Source organism: Ammospiza nelsoni, chromosome 2 (genome assembly GCF_027579445.1).
Source record: "Ammospiza nelsoni isolate bAmmNel1 chromosome 2, bAmmNel1.pri, whole genome shotgun sequence".
Classification (NCBI taxonomy): domain Eukaryota; kingdom Metazoa; phylum Chordata; class Aves; order Passeriformes; family Passerellidae; genus Ammospiza; species Ammospiza nelsoni.
Window position 1 is genome coordinate 95,283,364 of NC_080634.1, and position 20,530 is coordinate 95,303,893.

The 20,530-nt window shown below is 45.2% G+C and overlaps 2 protein-coding genes across 2 annotated transcripts in view; one reads left to right on the forward strand and one right to left on the reverse strand.

Moving 5' to 3' along the window:
• Positions 1 to 15,247, reverse strand: part of COL4A2 (collagen type IV alpha 2 chain) — a 145,098-nt gene extending 129,851 nt beyond the window's left edge. The window contains exons 1-3 of the mRNA XM_059467171.1: positions 15,082 to 15,247; positions 14,687 to 14,790; positions 14,489 to 14,549 (exon numbers count right to left, since the gene is read on the reverse strand). Coding sequence (XP_059323154.1) covers positions 14,489 to 14,549; positions 14,687 to 14,730 — 105 coding nt within the window. The 5' untranslated portion in view covers positions 14,731 to 14,790; positions 15,082 to 15,247. The remainder of the gene's footprint in view (positions 1 to 14,488; positions 14,550 to 14,686; positions 14,791 to 15,081) is intronic.
• The window catches only part of COL4A1 (collagen type IV alpha 1 chain), a 122,143-nt gene continuing 116,733 nt past the window's right edge, over positions 15,121 to 20,530 (forward strand). The window contains exon 1 of the mRNA XM_059467172.1: positions 15,121 to 15,524. Coding sequence (XP_059323155.1) covers positions 15,462 to 15,524 — 63 coding nt within the window. The 5' untranslated portion in view covers positions 15,121 to 15,461. The remainder of the gene's footprint in view (positions 15,525 to 20,530) is intronic.

Here is a 20,530-nt window from a genome sequence, read left to right on the forward strand (position 1 = left end):
CAGCACAGACAGAGAGATAGGACATACACAGGACATACAGCTACAAAACCAGGAAAGCCTAAAGATGTATGTGATGTTAAGTCACTCATTATTACCTGGGGGAGGCTTGAAAAGCAGAACTTCAGTAACGATTAACATGAAATCTCACTGTCAGCACACACTGGAAGAATTTCTATTAATTGTTACCCTGAAAACTAAATCCAGTCAATCTTACTGTGTTCTGTTGCATCCTGCAGCAACTAACAGAAAAGGTCAAATGCTTAGAGCCTGACCCAAAGTGTGCTTAAACCCACTGATTTAAAGGGGGTTTCTACAAACATGTTGCACTTTAAAACCTAACTGAAAACTTTAGACTGTTTGATAGCACACACAAAAATTGGAATTTTCTGTTGAAGACATCATGCTGTTCTGCTTAAAAGCTGGTGGCACGAAATGACTCTCATAACACTGAAGTTAATTATTAAAAAACAGTGGAGCCGGGGAAGTATTGTGTTTTTCAGCTTTAATTATTTAGACTTAAAGCAACTGGTCACATGTCTTTAATAACTAGACAGAATCCATGTAACAATATACTGAGATCCCACACCACTAATTCTTTACAAATCATGCTCAATATACTGTTTGGAAATGTGACCTTTTGGGGCATGTTTAATGCAGCACAGTAATACAGCACAGAGATTTAAAAAATGAGTTTCAAGCGAGCTACCTTGGGTTCTGTGTCTGGCCTGAACGGCAAAAGTCGCAGTGCATTTGTAAAATCTCCTAGAGGACTTCATTCAGAAAGTTCTTGCTGCAGAAACACACAGCTGGCTGAAAGTAACTCTCATATTAGCGATGTAGCCAGCTCAGTAACCTGTACTGGTGGCAATGCCACTCTGATACATTTCTTTCCCTGTGATTTTCAAAGCTAGAGATGTTACAGTTAATATAATGCAACCATGGCAAAGATGTGTGTACTGAATGCTAAGGAGGAGAAAATGGTTAACCTGCTTACAGACCAACAGGGAGAATGAGTTCCCTCTCCCCTGTACGCTGGGCCAGGCAATGCACAGCTTCTCCCTCATGCAGACTGGGGCATGACTCACAAACCAGTAGATCTGAGGACAACACCAAGCTAGATGGGAGTGTTGATCTGCTGGAGGGTAGGAGGGTTCTGCAGAGGACCTGGACATGCTGGATCAATGGGCTGAGCCCAGCAACAAGGGCTGTGCGCTGTACTACGGTCACAACAACCCCACACAGAGCTACAGACTGGGGGCAGAGCGGTTGGAAAGCAGCCCAGCAGAAAAGGACCTGGGGGTGATGGTCAACAGCCTGATGAACATGAGATGGTGTGTCCCCTCGTGGCCAAGGCCGGTGGCAGCCTGGCCTGTCTCAGCAATACTGTGGCCAGCAGGACCAGAGCAGTGATTGTCTCTCTGTACTCAGCACTGGTGAGGCCATACCTTGAGTCTTGTGTCCAGTTCTGGGCTCTTCCATTCATGAAGAACCTTGAGGTGCTGGAGTGCATCCAGAGAAAGGCAACAAGGCTGGTGAAGCTGCTGGAGCACAAATTCTATGAGGAGCAGCTGAGGGAGCTGGGGTTGTTTAGCCAGGAGAAGACTGAGCAAGGACCTTACCAGTCTCTACAACCACCTGAAAGGAGGCTGTAGCCAGGTAGGGATCGACCTTTTCTCCCAGGCAACAAGTGACAGGACAAGAGGACACAGTCTTACACTGGGCAGATTTGGTTGGACATTAGAAAGAAGCTCTTCACAGAAATTGGAATGGGCTGCCCAGGGAGGTGGTGGAGTCACTGTCCCTGGAGGTGTTTAAGGAAAGACTGGATGTGGCACTGAGTGCCATGGACTGATTGACATGGTGGTGTTCAGTCATATTGGACTCAATGATCTCAGAGGTCTTCTCCAACCTCACTGATTCTGTGATTAACCTGCACCATGACTGCAGCAAGACCAACACCACAGGGAGCACAGACAGCAAGTCCTGGCTTGCTCATGCTCCCTAATTAGTTAACCATGGATCTCTCCTTGGGGTTATGTTTCCATAGAATGGCTTGGGTTTAAGGGACCTTAAAGATCATCTAGTTCCAACACCCCTGCCATGAGCAGAGACACCTTCCACTGGAGCAGGTTTCTCAAAGCCCCATTCCACCTGATCTTGTTGACTTCCAGGAATGGAGCTTCAAAAACTGCTCTGGCCAACCTATTGAAGTGCCTCATCACCATCACAGTAAAGGATTTCTTCTAATCTATACCTAACCTCTTTCAGTTTAATGCCATTCCCTTTATCCTGTAACTACAAGTCCTGGTAAAGTCTGTCTTCATCTTTTATGCCTCCTTTAGGCACTGGAAGGCTGACAGTTTTTAAGAGTCTGTGCAGCTCTCTGTTGTGAAGGCTGATGGGCAGTCTGATGCTTGAAGGAGAGCTACAGGAGTTCACAGCAAACCCCATTTCCAGGTCCCTCACAGCCTTGGTTCTGAGCTCTGTGCTGCAGCTGGGCTCCTCAGAGAGCTGCTCCCTTCTTCTGTTTGTGAAATGCCGGAGCTTCCCCTTGCCTCAACTCTCCAAGTCTTCTGGTATTTGTCTTGCTGCTTTTGGACATGCAGAGATTTTGGGAACAGATCATCAGATCAAAAGGTCAGAAGTCTTTCCTGCTTGCGCTCTGGAGCAGTTTTTGTGTTCTTTGCTCATTTGAAAGATGCTGGGACAGCTGACACTACTAACAAGACTTCTACCAAAGGCTAACCAGACTATATAAAATTATCTAAAATTTGGCTGTGAAATGCCAGAAAAAAAAAGGAAATTTCTTGAAGCTATGGCAAAACTGATTTAGTCTTTTACTCAAGAGGGAAAAGAACCCAAAAAACCCAAAAGAACCCTTGCACTTTTATTTTAATTCATGATTTTCCTGTGTCCTTTCTTAGGAAAACTACCCACTTGTCTACCCAAGTAGACAAACTTGGAAGTAGAAAGATACTGTAGGATTTCTGAGATTAAGCAGCAAGACTTCTGCAGCTAAAACAACTTCAGATCAGTCTGACCACAAAAAGACAAAAAAATGGACTGAGGCCTGGCTTCTTAGCTACTGAGGAATAGGACTTTCCTCAAAGAAAAGACTAAATTTATATTTACAGAAATGCTGCAAGCATTGGGGGATCTTCAGATGACAGTCAAATAATTTTAGCATGGTCCCTGTCCCTCTGTTAAATAAAAAAATCCTGTTTTTTCTGTATGTTCCTACATGGTACAGTCAGATGGGGTTGCCCATCAGCTGCATGCAGCACTGTAATCTCTCCATGGACTGTGTCTGCAGGGTAAGTAGTGAAACCACTCGGGAAGTGCATTTTTATATCCTTTTTTTTTTTTTTTCCTGAGGAGGATGAGCTTTAATCTCCCCAAATTAATTATGCTATCCTATGAAGTTATGCGCCCTTGTCTTAATGGAACATTCATTTTAGAGCCTAATGAAAGATCAGTAGCCTCAAGTCTAAGAACACGTGTCCAGGGCAGATCTCAGACTCCTCCTCATTTATAACACATGATGACTGTACTCAGTTCCTCTCTCCTTGTTTACACATGTTACTGACTTTATTGAAGACAGTGAATGATACATGACTAACATGGAAATCATGCTGAATGAAAATTAAATACCTTGAAGAAGTAGTAAAAATTACATCATCCCTAATTTGAGATGCTATAGTTCCACTGCAGCTGACAAGCCTCATGGAATCTATCTCTATATGGAAACTGGATTCTATGCACAAAGAGCTGCCAACGTGCCAGTATGATGTTTCTGGCTGCCTGTGACTTGCTCATAGTAACTGCTGTATGTTTTCCCTTGGAAAAAGAACAGACCAGTTGGTTCAAAGCATGAAGCAGCACAGGATCATGCAAGCACGTTGCTGTAGGGCTCAAAGGATTCCTTACTCAGACAAATTCAGGAGCACAGTCCCAATCCTCAAGGTGATTTATGATACAGCCTCAAGCTACCTTACTAATCACCCATCTACTCACTTGTGACTCTGTGTGATACTGCGTCCCCAAGGGACAATATGAACCTCAAGCAAGAGATTAGAGTTGTAAAAGCAGAGGCAACATTTTCTTGAAGAATGGCTACTATATTATCCCCTTGAAGACACAAAAACAATTGTTATGAGCTAGTAACGACAAGGAGAGTTTAAAGTTTCCCCTCTCACACAGAAACATAAACAACAGTGTTGGGCAGATCATGTATTGGATGGATGGTAAGATGTATGAGTCTCAATTTGATGACATAAATTCATAAAGGATTAATGAGGAAAAAGGTTCATAAAATGTTAATGAGAAATTTCTTTTTTTCCTGGATTTTTCCCTGTCCATCAACCATATAAGTCTATTTAAAGAATAATTTCTTTTAAGGGATTGAAGTATAGATGGCTTGTTGTGTAAAACCAGTACTGTACTTCACTCTTTTTGAGTCTAATTAAGTCTGTTTACTCAAAATAAAGGGGTACTTATCCTTTTATCTCTAGATTATTGAAGGGATGGAGTCTCACGAAGTTCTCTCCTTATTCTCTAAGACCAAGGCAAAAGCTAAACAGATGATCTTATAGTAGATTTTTTTTAAGGCAGTATTAATAGCCTAATAGCTAAGGCAGCAAGGCTGTGATTCACAAAGAAATAAAAACCTCTTGCCATAGCAAGGAAGTGGAATAGAAAAGTAAGAAAGAAACCTAGACTGGAGGCTGGCATTGTGTGACTGACAACTGGCAAACCCCAGTTCACATCAAATGAGGCCAATTAAAACCCTTCCCTTCTACTGCTCACCTGTTCTTGACTATATTCTAAAACCACAAGGCAAAAGAGCACATTTTTGCCATGCCCCTCACCTATTCCCTGGAAAAGCTCTCTGGAGAGTGGGGGAGTTGAAGAAGATGCGCTGCAGTGCTGATACTCCAGAACAGATTAGGGTGCAGCTGCAATGTTCAACATAAGCCACCAGAAAACAAGTATGTAGCCAATTGCTAAATATTCTAGTCACTTTCCTTTTGTTGGGAAGGATCACTTTTCCTAACACTTAGGCGTGACACAGAGGATGAATAAATAGTTTTTTGATACCTCTGCTTTTGCAATTTGACTTGTTGCCAGTCACAGCTTCTTATATGCTTATTTTTGTCTTTTATTTTGCTTATATGAAGTGAAATATCAACAGATAGCATGAAAATGCCAAGAATCATCACATAAAGCTTAAAACAAAACTACCAGGAAGGGTTTGGGTCTTTCTTGGCACAAATTTCTTATTCAAATGGGTGACAATGCTGCTCAGTACTTTTATTCCATTCTTACTCTGGTAAAACTCCCCAGTACAATGATGCACATGAGAAAGGAGAGTGGGCCCTGATTCCCAGCCAGTCGACCTCAGTCTGAGGCACACATGCTCCAGGTCTATAATAATGTGTAAAGGAGCCTTGTACCCCAGAGCCATGGTACAGACCATCTGTACCATTTAGCCCTGAATGTACCACTGGCCCCCTGAATGGCTGCAGTTTGGGCTAGGAGGCTTTCACTTGCTTTGTTTGCAAAGACAGTTTTGGCCATGGTGCAGGAGTCAGCATAATGTAAGGAGCAGAGGCAGTCTCTAAGGGGCCCCCCTGTTTTGGAAACTAAGGAGGCTATTACTGTTATGGACATGGACAGGCTGTGCCAACTGACCACAAGGCAGAGAATGCACCTGGGACTTTGCGGTTTACTGTAAGGGACACAGCCAGAGAGGAAGCAGCCTCTATGCCTAAGTGAGTTAAGAGATAACAGATGTGCTGGCTACCTCCTGGGCACGTACTGAGGACAGAAGATTTGGATAACTTCACACTGACTTCTTCACACCTATTCTTACCACAAACCTGCAAAGCACCTGGAGGAAACGCAGCCTCAGCCCCACACTGCAAGAAAAATGCTTACATTTCCCCATTCAGCCAGTGTCACTGAAGATTTCCTAAGCTCCTTGCGGAGACGTTTGGGCTGTTTCCAGCAGACTGTTTCTCTGGCTGCTGGCTTGGGGAGATATGCAGGCTTCCCATGCTCCGTGGCCCCAGCGGCTATTCCCAGCCCTGCGCGGGAGCGGCATTCCTTTCTGCCCACTCCCTGCGCCGGGGCTCAGCCCGGGACACTCCGGCAGCAGCTCCGCTCTCCTCCCGGAATTGCACCCTGGGGTCTCGGCCCAAGTGTTCAGGATGCCGTGAGACTCAGACCAGGTGTCTGAACATCAATTACATGGGGTCAGCGAGGCTGCAGCTTGAATGTGGGAATGCCTTTCCTCATCCATATGCAGCGTGCCCGGGGACTGCACAGATGGAGCAGCAGGAGACAACACTTTGCTGAGAGCAAGACACACACCAGGGCGACGGGGAAAGCCTGTGAAGCTTTCCCAGTTTCCTGTCCCAGCCTTGGAAAATGATCCTGCTCCCTACAAGCATGGGCAGGACCTGACAACGGAGACCCATGTGGTACAGGCAGAGTATTGACAATTTGTACAGATGGCTTTTTTCCTTCTTTTTATCTCTGATGAGCAACAGGTTTGTTTCCAAGCCTGTGTTTCCATAGGAGGCTGGGGTGTGCACCAAGGGGGTCAGCTCAGTGTTGAGCCAGGAGCTGCAGCCTCCAGAGGATGGACAGAAGGACAGCCACACTGCTCAGGCACCGATGGCAGGTACGCAAGGTCCTGGAATTCCAGTGGATGTAAAAACTCAGGAGTTCAGAGCTGTACTTTGTGACAAGGCTCAAACCTGAGGCAGTTAGTTGTTCTGTAATGATACAAACTGGAAGACAACAAAACAAACTACCAAACCCCCAAAAAATTCCAATTGTAGAACAAAACAAATGTGCTGTATGCAAAATATTTCACTTTGCCCAGCATTACTTTTCTGTATACAGCCTGATTATATATTCAAGTGATTTTTGTCAGAAAAATCACCTTTAAGGGTCTGGTGAACTATAAAGGAAAAGTATACTTGGAATAAAGGATTTATTATTTGGCTGCATCATCCAATAGTGAGAAGAGGTGTGGGTAGGATCTGCAGCTAGGATCTGCCAAAAATAAGCCAAGCCCTATTTATCTGAATGATCTTTCCTTGCTAACTTCAGAAAGCTACTTCAAAATAAAGGTCGGGATCATTTGCAAATAAATAGGATGCCTGAAATATCCCAGTAAGCGTGTATCCTCAGTAACTGATATGATCTAAATGTTTTTCTGATCTCGTGTTTCTGAAATAAAAATAGAACTTGTTAGTAAATTTATATTGGAAATCAGGGGGTTTTCTTGACAAAAAGTCCCCTGTTGAGGAACTATTCCTGCAGAGATATACCAAATGATGCTGCCCTTTCAATTAATACAGAAGGCTCTGGTCAATTTTTAAATTCTGTTCCGGCCCTCCTAAAACATGTTGATTTCTGTAAAATTGCCACAAATTTGAAACTTACACATCTGCTTTTCCAGCTTCCCAGCCTCCCTGCGGCCAGCTGGGCTGCACCAGGACGTGCTGGCTGCCTCTGCCTCAGGCTGGCTCCCCATCCCAGCCCAGGGGAGCCCCGGGTGTGCTCAGCGGGCGCAGGGCCAGCTCCGGGTGCAGCTGCGCTCCCAGGGCGCTGTGGGATGAGCCGTGTGGGAAAAGGCCTGGGAGAAGTGGGGCTTCCCCCTGGCCTGCCAGCAGCCTGGGAGCCTGGCTGAATGCTGGGCCTCGGTGCTGACCTGAGCTGTGCTCAGCCAAGGCTGAATGCTGGGCCTTGGTGCTGACCTGAGCTCAGCCATGCCTGTGCCAGGCCTGCCAGCAGCCTGGGAGCCTGGCTGAATGCTGGGCCTCGGTGCTGACCTGAGCTGTGCTCAGCCATGCCTGTGCCAGGCCACCCTGATCTCCTCCACCTGTGGGCAAATTCCCCAGCCTGGCCTCTGCCTGGCTCCATCCCCATGGCCCTGCCCTGCCCTCCAGGGCTGTGTCTGCCCTTGGTGACCACCTGGACCCGCTGGAGGGTACATGTCCTACCTCCCCACCCTGGCTCCCCACCCTGGCTCCCCTGATCCCTGCCCACTCTGCTGCTGCTCAATCCACAACCACATCACCCCTCATTCCCAGGAAGCACAAAAGTAAACGCAGAAACTGAAAGACAGCACAAAACTAGGTGTGTTCAGAAGATGCAGCAGCCTAGTCAAACACTGTGACTGTCAAAGAGGGGAAACGGCAACAAAAACATGACTCTGCTGATGTAGGGAAAATTAATCACACAAATGCAAGTTTGCTCATGAACTGTGAGAGCATTTTTCCTTGCTACACATTGTTTCTAGGGTGTGAAAACAAGGAGCTTTCTTCATATCAAACCAGCACCTTCAGCTTCCAAATGGACAAAAAAGGGCACGTGGAAACCACCAGCGTTGGTCCTTGGTCACTCAGAAATGTTTGCATGATTAAGATCACATACTTTCACTGTGAGCTGAGTCAACTGCTGCTATCAACTAGGTGCTGCCATTTTAAAGAAAATAACTTGATAAACATCAGGAAACACTGCAAATTTCACTGTGCTTTTTACTCCTGAGGAGCAAACAGGGCACTGGGAATAAAGCAAGATAAGCTACCTTCTTAGGCAAAACTATGTGAGCTACTAAATTAACATTGAACTCTCAGAAGATCTTGGATCAGTACAATATGATATGAAGAATTTTCCACTCCTTGGCCAACTTCTGGCTTGTCAAAACAAAAGCAAAGAAGTAATTAAGAATAATCTGGTCTGAAACAAGAAATGCATTACTGCAAAAAACCCCAAACCCAACACTAATACAAAGTGTGCTCTGAACTAATGAATTAAAATATTTAGAACAAATGTGTTTGCTTATAGTATAACTGAATAAGCCACTATGCAGCTTTACATTCTGAGTAAGGCAAACATATTTGGATCTACAAATAATTTTTTTGTTCAAAATTTAAAAAATACAAGATAGGTTTAGTATCATAATGCATAATAAGGGCTTCCTGTGGTAAAATCACTACACATAAAACCCAGATGTCCTATCTTAAAACCTCAAGGAAAAGCAATGCTGAATTTCTGAAACCACTTCAGCTACTTTCAGAGTAAGGTGAAAAAACAACAAGATCATTTTATTACATGACAGTTTACTTTGTCAGGGTTCTTGTCTCTCAGTATCAATATTTTAACTCTCAGAATTCTGGGAGGCTGACAGAACTCTGTCTATTCTGCTACCAAATGCAGCATGACATATGATATGCCAGTTAATAACTCAACAAGATAGAATTAACTTGAATATATTATAGTAAATATTCCTTGAGCATCGTTCTGATCTATAAAGAAGACAAAGTGAGTAAAGAACCTATATGTGACTTTGCACAGAGAGCTCAAAAAACATGGACACATGCAAGAAACTCCTCATCATCATCATCACTAACTTCAGGCAGATACAGCATTTTGCTTTTGGTATAACTTGTCTTGTCCTTGCATGCATAACTTGATTCACTTATACAGGATATGACTGTATACAAAGAATAGACTCTCTAATTTTTTCCACACAGACATAGAACAAATGACTCTTAAAGAAATCTTTCAAGAAAGAATGATTAATTAATAAATTAGAATCAGTATCAGTTTCATAGGCATGGCAGATAAAAAAGAATTTCAAGGAAGAATTTAGAGAGCAACAAGGAAAAAACGCTTTTACTGATGAGTGGAGCAGACAGCACACAAGAAAAGAGGGACCAAAAATAAGGAATTCAAAGCTATCAACCACGACTACATTTCCATGTGTGCAATACTGGCTGTGAATGTGCCTGCCTGTCTGGCATCATATGATGTTGATGGGAGAAGTCATGGCTATTTAAAAAAAACCATAAATAAATTCCCACTTGGGCAGCCATCCTGCTGCCTGTCCAAAATGTGATACAAACTCTGTGATCCTCAACATTGAAACAGCACTGCCAGACCAAGACATGGCTGTTGATGGCAGTGAAAATGAGGGGCTTTGCCTTAGGCAGCTGCCACCTCCTTCATTCAGGATTTCTCAGAGTTCTTCAAGAGAGCTGTCCCCTCTGTGACTGAACATGGAAAGAGTCCTCTCTTAACTGCCCAATAATTCTTCCAGGGCTCAAAGAAATTTTGAATAAAGCAATGAGATGTGTTAGGAGGGTCCCCAAAATGCTAGTGATTTTTTCAAGGTATCATTATTCTGTCTGATTTTCTTATGGAACACCATTCATACTCAAAGATGAGCCTGTAGGAAAGACATTCTGTGCAGTTCTTGTGAGCCAGCAAAGGCCTCCTGGAGATAAAGGAAAGGCCCATATTTCTCCCGAAGAAGACACCAAGGTTGTCACCATGGAGACATGATGACAGTGAGAAAGTTAAGAGATACAGACTCTAGCTGGCTCACAGAATGACATGGCTCCTTGGTCACCCACTGAGAACTTTGTTTCTTTCCTATAACCAATGGGCAGTGAATGTGTATGTTGGGTGAATGTAAACATCTTGAAAAAGTTTAAAAGCAACATGTTGCTATAATAAATCTCTCTTGCAGCCTTCTGATGGAGTCATGGGATTTTGTGCTGCGTCGTGCTCTGTAACGACATGAGCCCAACTATACACTTATTTAGTCAGATCTAAATAAGCCATGTCTGTCAGTGTGGATACACCTCAAATGAAGCTGTTCTAAATTAGAATTGCAATGTATCTTTTTGGGGAAACTCCTAGGCTATTTCTAAAGCAGCCCACAGGTAGGGAGTCTGGTATTTCCAGGAAGAGGTAGATTCACTTTGCATGCACTAAATAAATAATGTGGCAGATTAAATCAATACATCAGATTGATGCCTCCTTCCTAGATCACCTAGGCAGTATGCCTGCCTTATCACATTTCTCACACTGTAACCCAGTGCCTACATTTACAGTAGACACATTAAGCAGGATGGGCCAAGTGATGACTCCACCCTGCTTATTTAGCCTGGAAATCCTGTGTTAATGAAAAAAGTCCTCCTGTTTCAACCAGACAAAACTTTCCAGATGGAATAAAACAGGACACATCTGGGAAAACCTGGATGTGAGATAGCCCAGAGCATTGACACATTTTAACTTAGAGCAATAACTTAGGTCCCCACGTCAGCAATCTAATTTCATGACACAACCAACAGAGGTAGTACATAGTAGTGTTGGTTTTATCTTCTCTGTTAAAGATTTATTGCTTCTTCCACTTGATGACATTCTCCATGATATATCCCCTTAAAATCTCACAGAAGCGAAGAGAATTATATCTCATGCACTACTTCAACCATTTTCTTTCTATATATCTATATATGGTCTCCTGTTATAATGACAGTTGTGATCTGTTACTTGCTGTTATTTTTGCAGATGTTATTCAAACTTATTCTCTCTCAATTTTCTTTCTTTGATCTGACAATTATTTCTTTCTTTGCAGGGGTTCTGTTGTTCTCACCTGAATATAACTTGGGAAAAAAGTAACTTTTGTTAGAGGCAGTTAAAAAAATATACTAAAAGGACACAAATAAAGTAATCAAATGTTACAAAACTACTTAGGGAAAAGTGTTCTTTTTTGGAAGACAAAAGAAAAAATAATCATCACTAGCAGAAGATACATTGTCTCCAAAGAGAAAAAAAACCCCAAGAACTCTATTTTTGATGTAATGCATTAGCAGGGACAGAAAGGGAGAAAAAATCTGTAAACTTAGTTGAACTTCAGGTAGTTAATACTACTTAATTTTATTTAAGCCATGTGAATTATTAAATCTACAATTCAGAGTAGTTCCAAAGTTATTTGAGGCCTCTAACATCACTATCCAACGTACGCCAAAGAGCGCTAAAGATAACTGTGCCTGATCCACCCCATTTGGCTGTCTGTCCTGGCACTTCCATTCAGGGACTTCTCTTCCTTAGTTCTTCAAGTCTGCAACCAGCATCCTCTTCTCTTGCCAGAGACACCATTTTTTTCTCTTCCAGTTCTCTGATATCCTAAACATCCTCCTTCTTTTTCCTGCTCTCATGTCTTTTTCTGCTGAGAAACATCCGTCTCCCTAACAGCCAGCAGCAGCCTGCCAGGCAACACATTCAAACTCTCCGAGTTCCACTCTTCCTCTCTCCCTCTTTCCTGTCCTTTCCTTAATCTCCCTCCAATTTCTTCCTATGTGCAATTTTTCTCATTCAACACCACTTATGTGCAGCAGCTGTAACTCATTCACATATATATGGCTGTCAAAGCCAGCAACTCTGCCTGTCTCACTACAGGCAAAACCATGACTTTTAAGACCTGGTCCCACAGACTCTAATAATTCATAGCAGTTTTTTAAATTCAAGCTAATAAAACACTTCATAACATTAGCACATTGATCTGTGTAACAAATAGGAGAAGAGTCAGTGTGACAAACAGGATTACAATATAAACAATATGACTGCCAGCAACTCTGGCAATTGTTCAGGTGCTACTGGTTCCCACTGACACCCACTTTGTCACTTACAAACATATTTGACCAGAGCAGTCACTGCAAGGAGCAAGGCCAACCCTCCTCCCACCCCCAGCTGCCTGCTTCCAACCCCATGCCAGCCCAGGTTTCTATGAATACAAGTGATCTGACCCAGGATAAAGTAAGCTCTCACCCCTCTTCTTTTTTGGGGTAGTCATTAGTAAAAACAAGGAATTTTCCAAATCAGCTCACCACACAATTACAGAAAGACCTGTGCTGACCAAGGGAAGGAAGCAGCATATGAGTGGAAAATGGGATAAATATTGTGGTGGCAGTGCAGCTCACTTTTTCATGGAAACATGACCAGACTTCCCCATTCACATTCACTGGAGTGTTTCATCTCCTATACAGCCGCCACCTTAGGAACCACTAAATGTGAGAAATTAAACCTTCAAGCAAACCAATTTACTTTTTCAAGATTCTCTGGGAAAACCAGCATGTGGAGATTCAAGCAGCCATGATCAGACTGCATGCATTAACTGAGATGTCTTGAACACCTCTTCAGTATACCTCTACTTTAACATCACAGTCTGCAGGCTACTGTTAAAGACATGAGGGAGAATGAATTAGTCCATGCTATAGCTAAAACTCAGGTATCATGCTATACACACACTACAACACAACTTCATAAAAGAAGAGTCACAATGCCACTGGTTTATGTCAACTGATCCCAGTGATATCATTACTGGGCATAAAACATTTGCAGTTATCACCAGCCTGCTCTGGTTTCAGTAGCACATGGTAATTTTATCATCCATTCAGCACTATGCAACAGAACAATGTTTGTATCTAAATGAGGCAAAGACAAGCAGCACATGACACTTAAGGTTCTTGCTCCTGTCTCCTCCTACAGGGCTGTGGGTCCCCAGCCAGACAGCTCTTGCATGATGTGGAGAGATCAACCATCCATGCAGGCTGACGGGCAGGCACGACATGCCAACTGCAGCTGGAGTGCAGGATTATCCTTGTCACAGCACCTGCTGCAAAAGCCCTAGGATTTCCCAGTCCCTAACACAGTATTTCCCAGTCCCTAACACAGTATTTCCCAGTCCTTAACACAGTATGCCATCTCACCAGAGATGTGGTCTATCATCACACATCTATCTAAAGTGGAAAGTCAAAAAGTTGCACACAAAAGGGTTAAAATATAAGTAGGATAGCTTTTGAAAAAAAATGTAATCAAGTTCCCACTAGCACATGACCACAAAGCCTCACCCACACTTGTGGCTGACCAATAAATGCAGCCACAAGCCAAGCCTACCAACCTCAGTATCCTATACTCGGCCTGATCCAAAAATCTATTCCCATTGAACTCACCAAGCTTTGCAACAGGCAAGTTGCATAGGAGAGTGTTGCACTCTCCTATGCATTATCTCTCACAGCTTTCACATCCTTGTGACAATGATGCAAGAGTTTAGTAACTTCTACCTATATCAACTCAGGTAGATAGCTGCAACCACCTATATGGCCCATTTTTTGATTTAGCAATTTAATTTAAATAACTATTTGTTTATAAACTCTGACTTGTAGAAATAAGCTTCACAGTCCTCAGTTGAGGTTTGTATGTAAATGAAGATATTTCACCTGCAGGTTAACTATATTGGTATAGTTAACCTGCAGATGAAATGTCTTCATTGTACTCATTGGTATGTGGAGCACTGCATTTTTGGTGTGTTTCTCACAAAAAAATAAAGAAATTGTTGGGTTTGTTTCACTATTGTTTTAACAGAATACCCAAACAGAGAAATTAACAGCGGAATACTTCAAACAACCTGACACTTGAAGCATTATGCTTCTCTGCTGAACATCATGTTGTGGAAGACAGCAATCTGTAAGGCTTCTAAGATGATCTGTTAGTAGTTTCTTTTAATAGAAAGACAGATAAGCCATCTGGCAAGGAAAACTCAGTTCCTCACTTATTGGTACCAAGGAAACTGCTTTTTTGTCCTCTTCTTTCCTCAGTAAAAGTCAAAAGATGTTTTACTTACAGCGTCCACTTTGACGGCTGACAGCACAACTTCCATCAGGATCAGCAAAAGCCCCGTATCCCTGCAGGGAAAGGTGAATAAGAGCGATATTGTTTTCAGCTAGTGCAAAACAAACACGTGATAACGCTCTGCAGTTAAAGGTGACAATACGACTTTAAAAAAGTTATTTCCAAAAGCCTTTCGAGCGGAATTACTTACTGACAAAGGAAAGTACGTGCACTGGGAAGCTGCGAGATGTCCATTTTCGCTCCTTCCCCGGCCGGGGGCTCGGCTCAGGGCTCCCTCCCGCCGGACGGCCACCCCTGCAAGGCAGAGCAGAGCCCGTTCGGAACGCCGCTCCCCCCGCCGGAGGTCTCCGCGCTCGGCGACGCCGCTGCCGGGGCAGGGAGCGGCCCCTGCGGCCGGGCCGGGCCGGGCTGCGATCCGGGGGCAGAGGGGCTGTCCCGCCGCTCCCTCCCGAGCCGCGTACTGCCGGCGCGCAGCCACCCGCGGGCGCGGACCCCGACGGGCCGAGGGGAGCGCAGCCACCGCCGCTGCCTCGGCCCCTTCCGCCGCCCGCCCCGCGCCCGCTCCGCACCGCTGCGCTGCCGTACCGTGCCGAACCGTGCCGTGCCGGGCGGCCGCGGCCGTGTGCGGCGGGGAAGCGGCGCGCCTCCCGGCTCCGCCCGCGCCCCCCGCGGCCCACCACACACCCGCGGCGGGGACCGGGAGGCGGAAGAACTGCGGCCAGCGGGGAACGGGAGCGGGCGAGGTTGCGCCCTCCCAGGGTCCCCGCCCGGAGGGGAGGAGAGGGGGGGCTGCCACCGCCCATCGTGTACGACGAGTCGAGTCCTTCGCCCCCGAGGCATTGCAAGCGCCGCGGCCGCGACGGAGGGAAGAGACGCGCATGTGGGGCCGGCCCCGCGGAGCCCCACTGTGAGTCGGCGGCGTCCCGCCGCCCAGGGATCGACGGCGCGGAGCGGTGCGCGGCAGCATGCGGCTCTGGCTGGGCTTCGGGCTGCTGCTGAGCGCCGAGCTCAGCGCCGTGTCCGCCGCGGTGAGTACGCGGGGGCGGCTCCTCCGGGCTGCGCCATCGGGCGCACACGCGGGAACCCCTCACGGGGAGCCGCGGGAGCGGTGCGGGACGGGACGGGAGCCGGAGCGGGGCCTCCGCTCTCGGGGCGCTGGGGCAGCCAGGTGCGCTGGGCGCGGATGCCCGGCGGCCCCGGCGCTGCGCGGGGCTGTGCCTGCCCGCCGGCCCTCCGCGGGGCTGTGCGGAGCGGGGATGGCCGCGGGTCCGGCGGGACGGGCCCCGCAGCGCTCTCCCACGGCCCGGCACGGAGCGCCGCTGACTGGGGAGGGATGGAACGCACGCACCCACCCGGGACTGCAAAGTACCGAGCTGTGTTGCCACGGTGAAAAAGAATAACAATTTAAAATGTTAAAAACAACCAAAATTTATATTAATAATAGTTTAGAGTCGGCTGCGTGCATTCAAAGTGCGGTGCATGCTGCCTTTGACCCCCGCGATGGGCGGTAGGCTGGGGACTGCGAAGGATCCTAATGTTAATGGTGCATTCTGGCATCTTTCCGGATGGAACTAGATTGTGGCATAGGCTTTGTAAAATCGAAAGCATGCAAGTAGTCTGAAAGTTTTGCTAAGGGAGCTAATTTTATCACTGTGATAATAGCTATTAGCTGTCCTTAAGTCTAAAAGACTCTCTCTGCTGGCGCTCCTGAAGTATTTGGGCTGTTCCTTCTGCACGTCTAAGTAATGGGCAGCTGACACAATAATTTGTATTAGGTTATCTTTTTGTGTCTCCTTGTTTCCTTGAATTTGTTTAGGTTGATACTGTATTAGTGAAATTCAGGAGTGGAGAAAACTTCTCAGTAGCTGTAGACACATGGCTTTTTGTCATGCTTCCTGCTATAAATGCAAGGTCTTGCATTAACATTTCAGTCAACAATGGAGGTATGGGAAAGGGTTATTTTAAGCTTTTCTCAATTTCAGCTGAAATTGAGTCCTATAATGAATTTTGATGCCTCTGTGGGATGGTGTGTATGTATTGAATCAACTGAAGTAAGCAATGCACTGAACTTCCCATGTCTTGTCTGTTGCTCCTAGGTTGATAATATCAGGCTTACTGTGATTGCAATAAATCACTCAGTGGTGAATCCTCTAAGGCAATTCACCCAGCACATGCCATTAAGTTGATTAAACTGTATTTCCTTAAGGTTGTAATTAATTTTAATTAATTAGAGTATTTTGAAGTAAATTATTTACATTTGAGTTCTGAATTTGTTATATCTAGAGATAAAAATACCTATCTGTGAGATACATTCCCACCTTGTGCTGCAAAGTGAAGTCATTGGGTGAACCATGACTGTCAATCATAGACACAAAACTACGTAGGCATGAGGTGCTTATTAAAAGAAGATACAAACTTTAGTATTAGTATTAGTTGTACAATTGTTGCCTCTTCTTTGGCAACTGTGAAGAGGCTCTGTTCTAGAAGTATCTAGCCATGTGCTGGATAAATTATTCCATTAAAATCAAGATTTCTTAAAATGTAACCTGAAGCTGTTAATTATATTATGAAGCTATTCTCATAATTAACCATTCTTTGTGTGTTAAGCTCACTGCAGATTTACAGTTCCTTTTTAGAGCCACCAGAAAACACAAATATGCAGTGGAAGCTGAGCTCCTTGCAGTTTTGCTGCCTTAGATAAACCCTCAACTGCACATGGGTGGCCTTTCAATCAATTCAGTTCTGCTGGCATTGTCCCGAGCTCCACAGTGTTGCCTGTCACTAGCAGCCACACAAAAGGTGATGGAGATGCCTGTTAGCCTGCACCATACCACGTGTGGGTGGTGATCCAGAGGCTGCTCTTTGGAGATTCTTGAGCTGGGCTGATGCTTGTGCATGACTGTGGCAGGGTGGTGTGAAGCACTCTACACCTAGGCAGCACCATTTCTGCTTTTGGAGAGCTGGCAGAGCTGACCCAGTGCTCACATTGTCCTCAGATGAACATATTCCCACTGTTTACATTTAAAGAGTGGTTGTATTAGCAGAAGATTGTGTGGTAAGGAAGGCTGTAGCAGAACTCTTTGCAATAGGCTGAACAGAGCAACCAACTTTATGCAGGAAAAAAAAATTATGCTGGTTCCTTCCTTCCCTAAGTAGCTTTCATTGGCTAGTCTTTTGGTTTTTTGTTGTTTTTTTTTGTTTTTTTTTTTTTTGTTTGTTTGTTTGTTTGTTTGTTTTTTCTTTTTTAATGGCAGTTGTGTAGCCACAGTCTTACTAATTGTACCATGGCCTTCATCACAAAATTGATGAGGCTGGTGGGCACCTTGGAGATCATCTATTCCAACCTCCTGCTCACAGCAGGGACAGCTACAACAGCTACTTAATACTGTGTCCCACTGAGTTTTGAATATGTCCAAGGATGGAGACTGCTCAACCCCTCTAGGCAACCTGTGTCAGTGCTTAGTCACCCTCACAGAAAATGTTTCTTCATATGTGCAAAGTGGTTGTTCCAGGCCTGAGACCATCCATGCCTGTGAGCACAAGCAAATGTGACAGGAGCAGCTCATGCTGTCTTGGTGGTGGTGATTCTGCAGTCTGTCTGGGCTGACAGACTGAAAAATTGTTTTTATCTCTGACATATCTGTGATTAAATACATACAAGGAGATTTGGAATGACTGCTCTGACAGAGGCATTTGACGTAGCAAAGTCAGCCCTCAGCCAGCTACTGTCACGATCACGTGCCTCTGTACAGAAAGAGGGAGCTGCTCTGTTGCAGCTCCTGCTGGTTTTAATGTGGCACTATAAGGAGCTTCCAGATGTGACTCTGGAAGTTGTGTTCTTTATTTTGATAAATTATAACAAAAATAATATTTACAGCTGATCTGGGCTTTTATGCTGTTCTGTGTTCTTCTCAGGAGATTTGTTTTCAGGTTACAGTGAGAGCAGAGTGGAAGAAGGGCAGCACATTAAGCTGTTTCCAGGTCAGGATAAAAGACTGCTCCCATGAGACAGTTACAGGAGAAGCTTGTTTTGATGGATCTCTGCAGGGGCTCTCATTTCTGACACTCTTCAGGCTTCCATTTCCTATGGAGAAAGTCTGTTTCCTAACATTAGTACTGCTTGGTTGGGAGTGGACAGTGCCATGGGAATGCCTGTTTCATGATTTGGTACCCTGTCCATGCTGCTGCAGTGCTGGTCCTTGTGCTGCGTGCAGCACAGCGAGATCTTCAGCTGCACTTGAGCCCTGGGTGTAGTCACCTTCCACACAAGTGAGCACTGGTGGAAGGGAGGAGCTCTCCTGGCCACCACTGCTCAGGAGTGGGTTTAGCATTCTCTCCAAGTTCCCAACCAATCTCCCTTTTCTCCTTTTAGTCTAGGTGAAAAGTTTGCTGGGACAGAGTGAGAGCAAGCTCTATGGAGCTAGTAGGGAAAGGTGTGCCAAAACAGTGATAAAAGCATGCATAAATTTTTCCACAAGGGCAGTGCTGATTCCAGTAGTCCTGTTTGAGCTGAGAGTGTGGTGGCAGCTGGGGATGCACTGGTGGGAGGCCAGGAGGTTCCTGTCCCTGGGTAAGGCCTGTATAAAGAGTGGTCCTGTATGTGGCCAGGCAGAGACAGCTCTGCTGTATTGTCCTCATGCCTTCCTTGCATCACCTCTCCTATTTTTACATGATATTTGGGAGTGCATTCTGACACATGCAGTTAGAAGCCAAAGGCAAAAGGAATATAATCTGACCAATTTTTCTATTCTCTTTTCTTTAAAAATGTGATTTACTGAGATGGAGATGTACAGAGTATATAAACCTAGAGTAGATAAAAAGAATGACCTGGGCTTTTGGCATGTGGTTGAAGAGAAGTTGTATGACTGAGTCTGAATCACTGGTAGCACTTCACTTGGGTGTGCTTTTACCAATGAAGTAAGGCAGGGTTGGGCAGCTGCCTTCTGCAGCAGTTCGTGTCTAGGACTGCCACGTCTTTGATGCTGAGACACCCTGAGGCCATCTGGCACCCTTGTCCCTAATGTCCTCAAGGACTTGACAATACCAAGGGCAAGTTTAATAGACCCTAGCAAGTGTTAATTCAGGAGGGAGATATGGTCACTCTGATTCCAAAAATATGGCCAGAACGGGAGACCCAAATGATTTTTAATGAGTAAAGCTCCTCTCAGACTAGAAGGTTTCAGAGAAGAGCAGGAAATGGGTTTGGTTGCCCCTGCCAGGCTATGGTGGGGTGTGGAAGCATGAAGAAGACAAGTGCAGTGCTCCCTTTTCCTCCTGTTGGAGCAAGATGCCAGGAAGAGGTATAAGATCTGGGGTGGCTGAGGGTGCTCCAGAGAGGGTCATGAGAGCATGGGTAGGAGAGTGGCCTTCCAGCTTGTGGCCAGCACTGCTTGCTGGGAAAGTGGAGGAGTGGTGGGCATGGCTTCACCTGTCCCAGCAGTGGTGGGTTACTGCTCAATATATATGCACAGAAAAATGCATGGGCACTTCTAGAGACAAGGGGGCAGGCCTGATGACTCCTTGCTCCCAAAGGTATCTCTTTATACCTGTTGTCCTTTCTGCCAAATTCCCCTCTCCCTCTGGCCACTTTTTCTACAGCATCATGGCATGGGGTGCTGGAGGAGGGAGAGAAGGGCAGGATATTTTATATCACCTGCCTGCTGCCTGCTGTGTTGGTGAGCACAGCCTCTGAACCCGCTGAGTGTCAGCGTATGCAAGTGAGTTCACGGACTGTCATCCCCAGCTGCACAAGTTTTGCTTCTGAGTGTTTGTATCAAATGCCTGCAGGCCTACTGCAATGTTTCATTGTAACTTGTGTACTTGGTGTTTATAATCCTGGATGTCAGTAGCTTGTGTAATGCCTGAGGTTATGCTGGATGTATATTCTGTCAGTTGCCCTGATTATGTAGAGCAATGTAGCACAGCTGCTGCAGGCTGCTTAGACTATTGTTCTAAAATGTCAGAAACCTTCTTTAGGGATAGGCTTAGGAATATTGTTCTTTTTATAGAACTAGACTAAACAAAGGAAGATTCA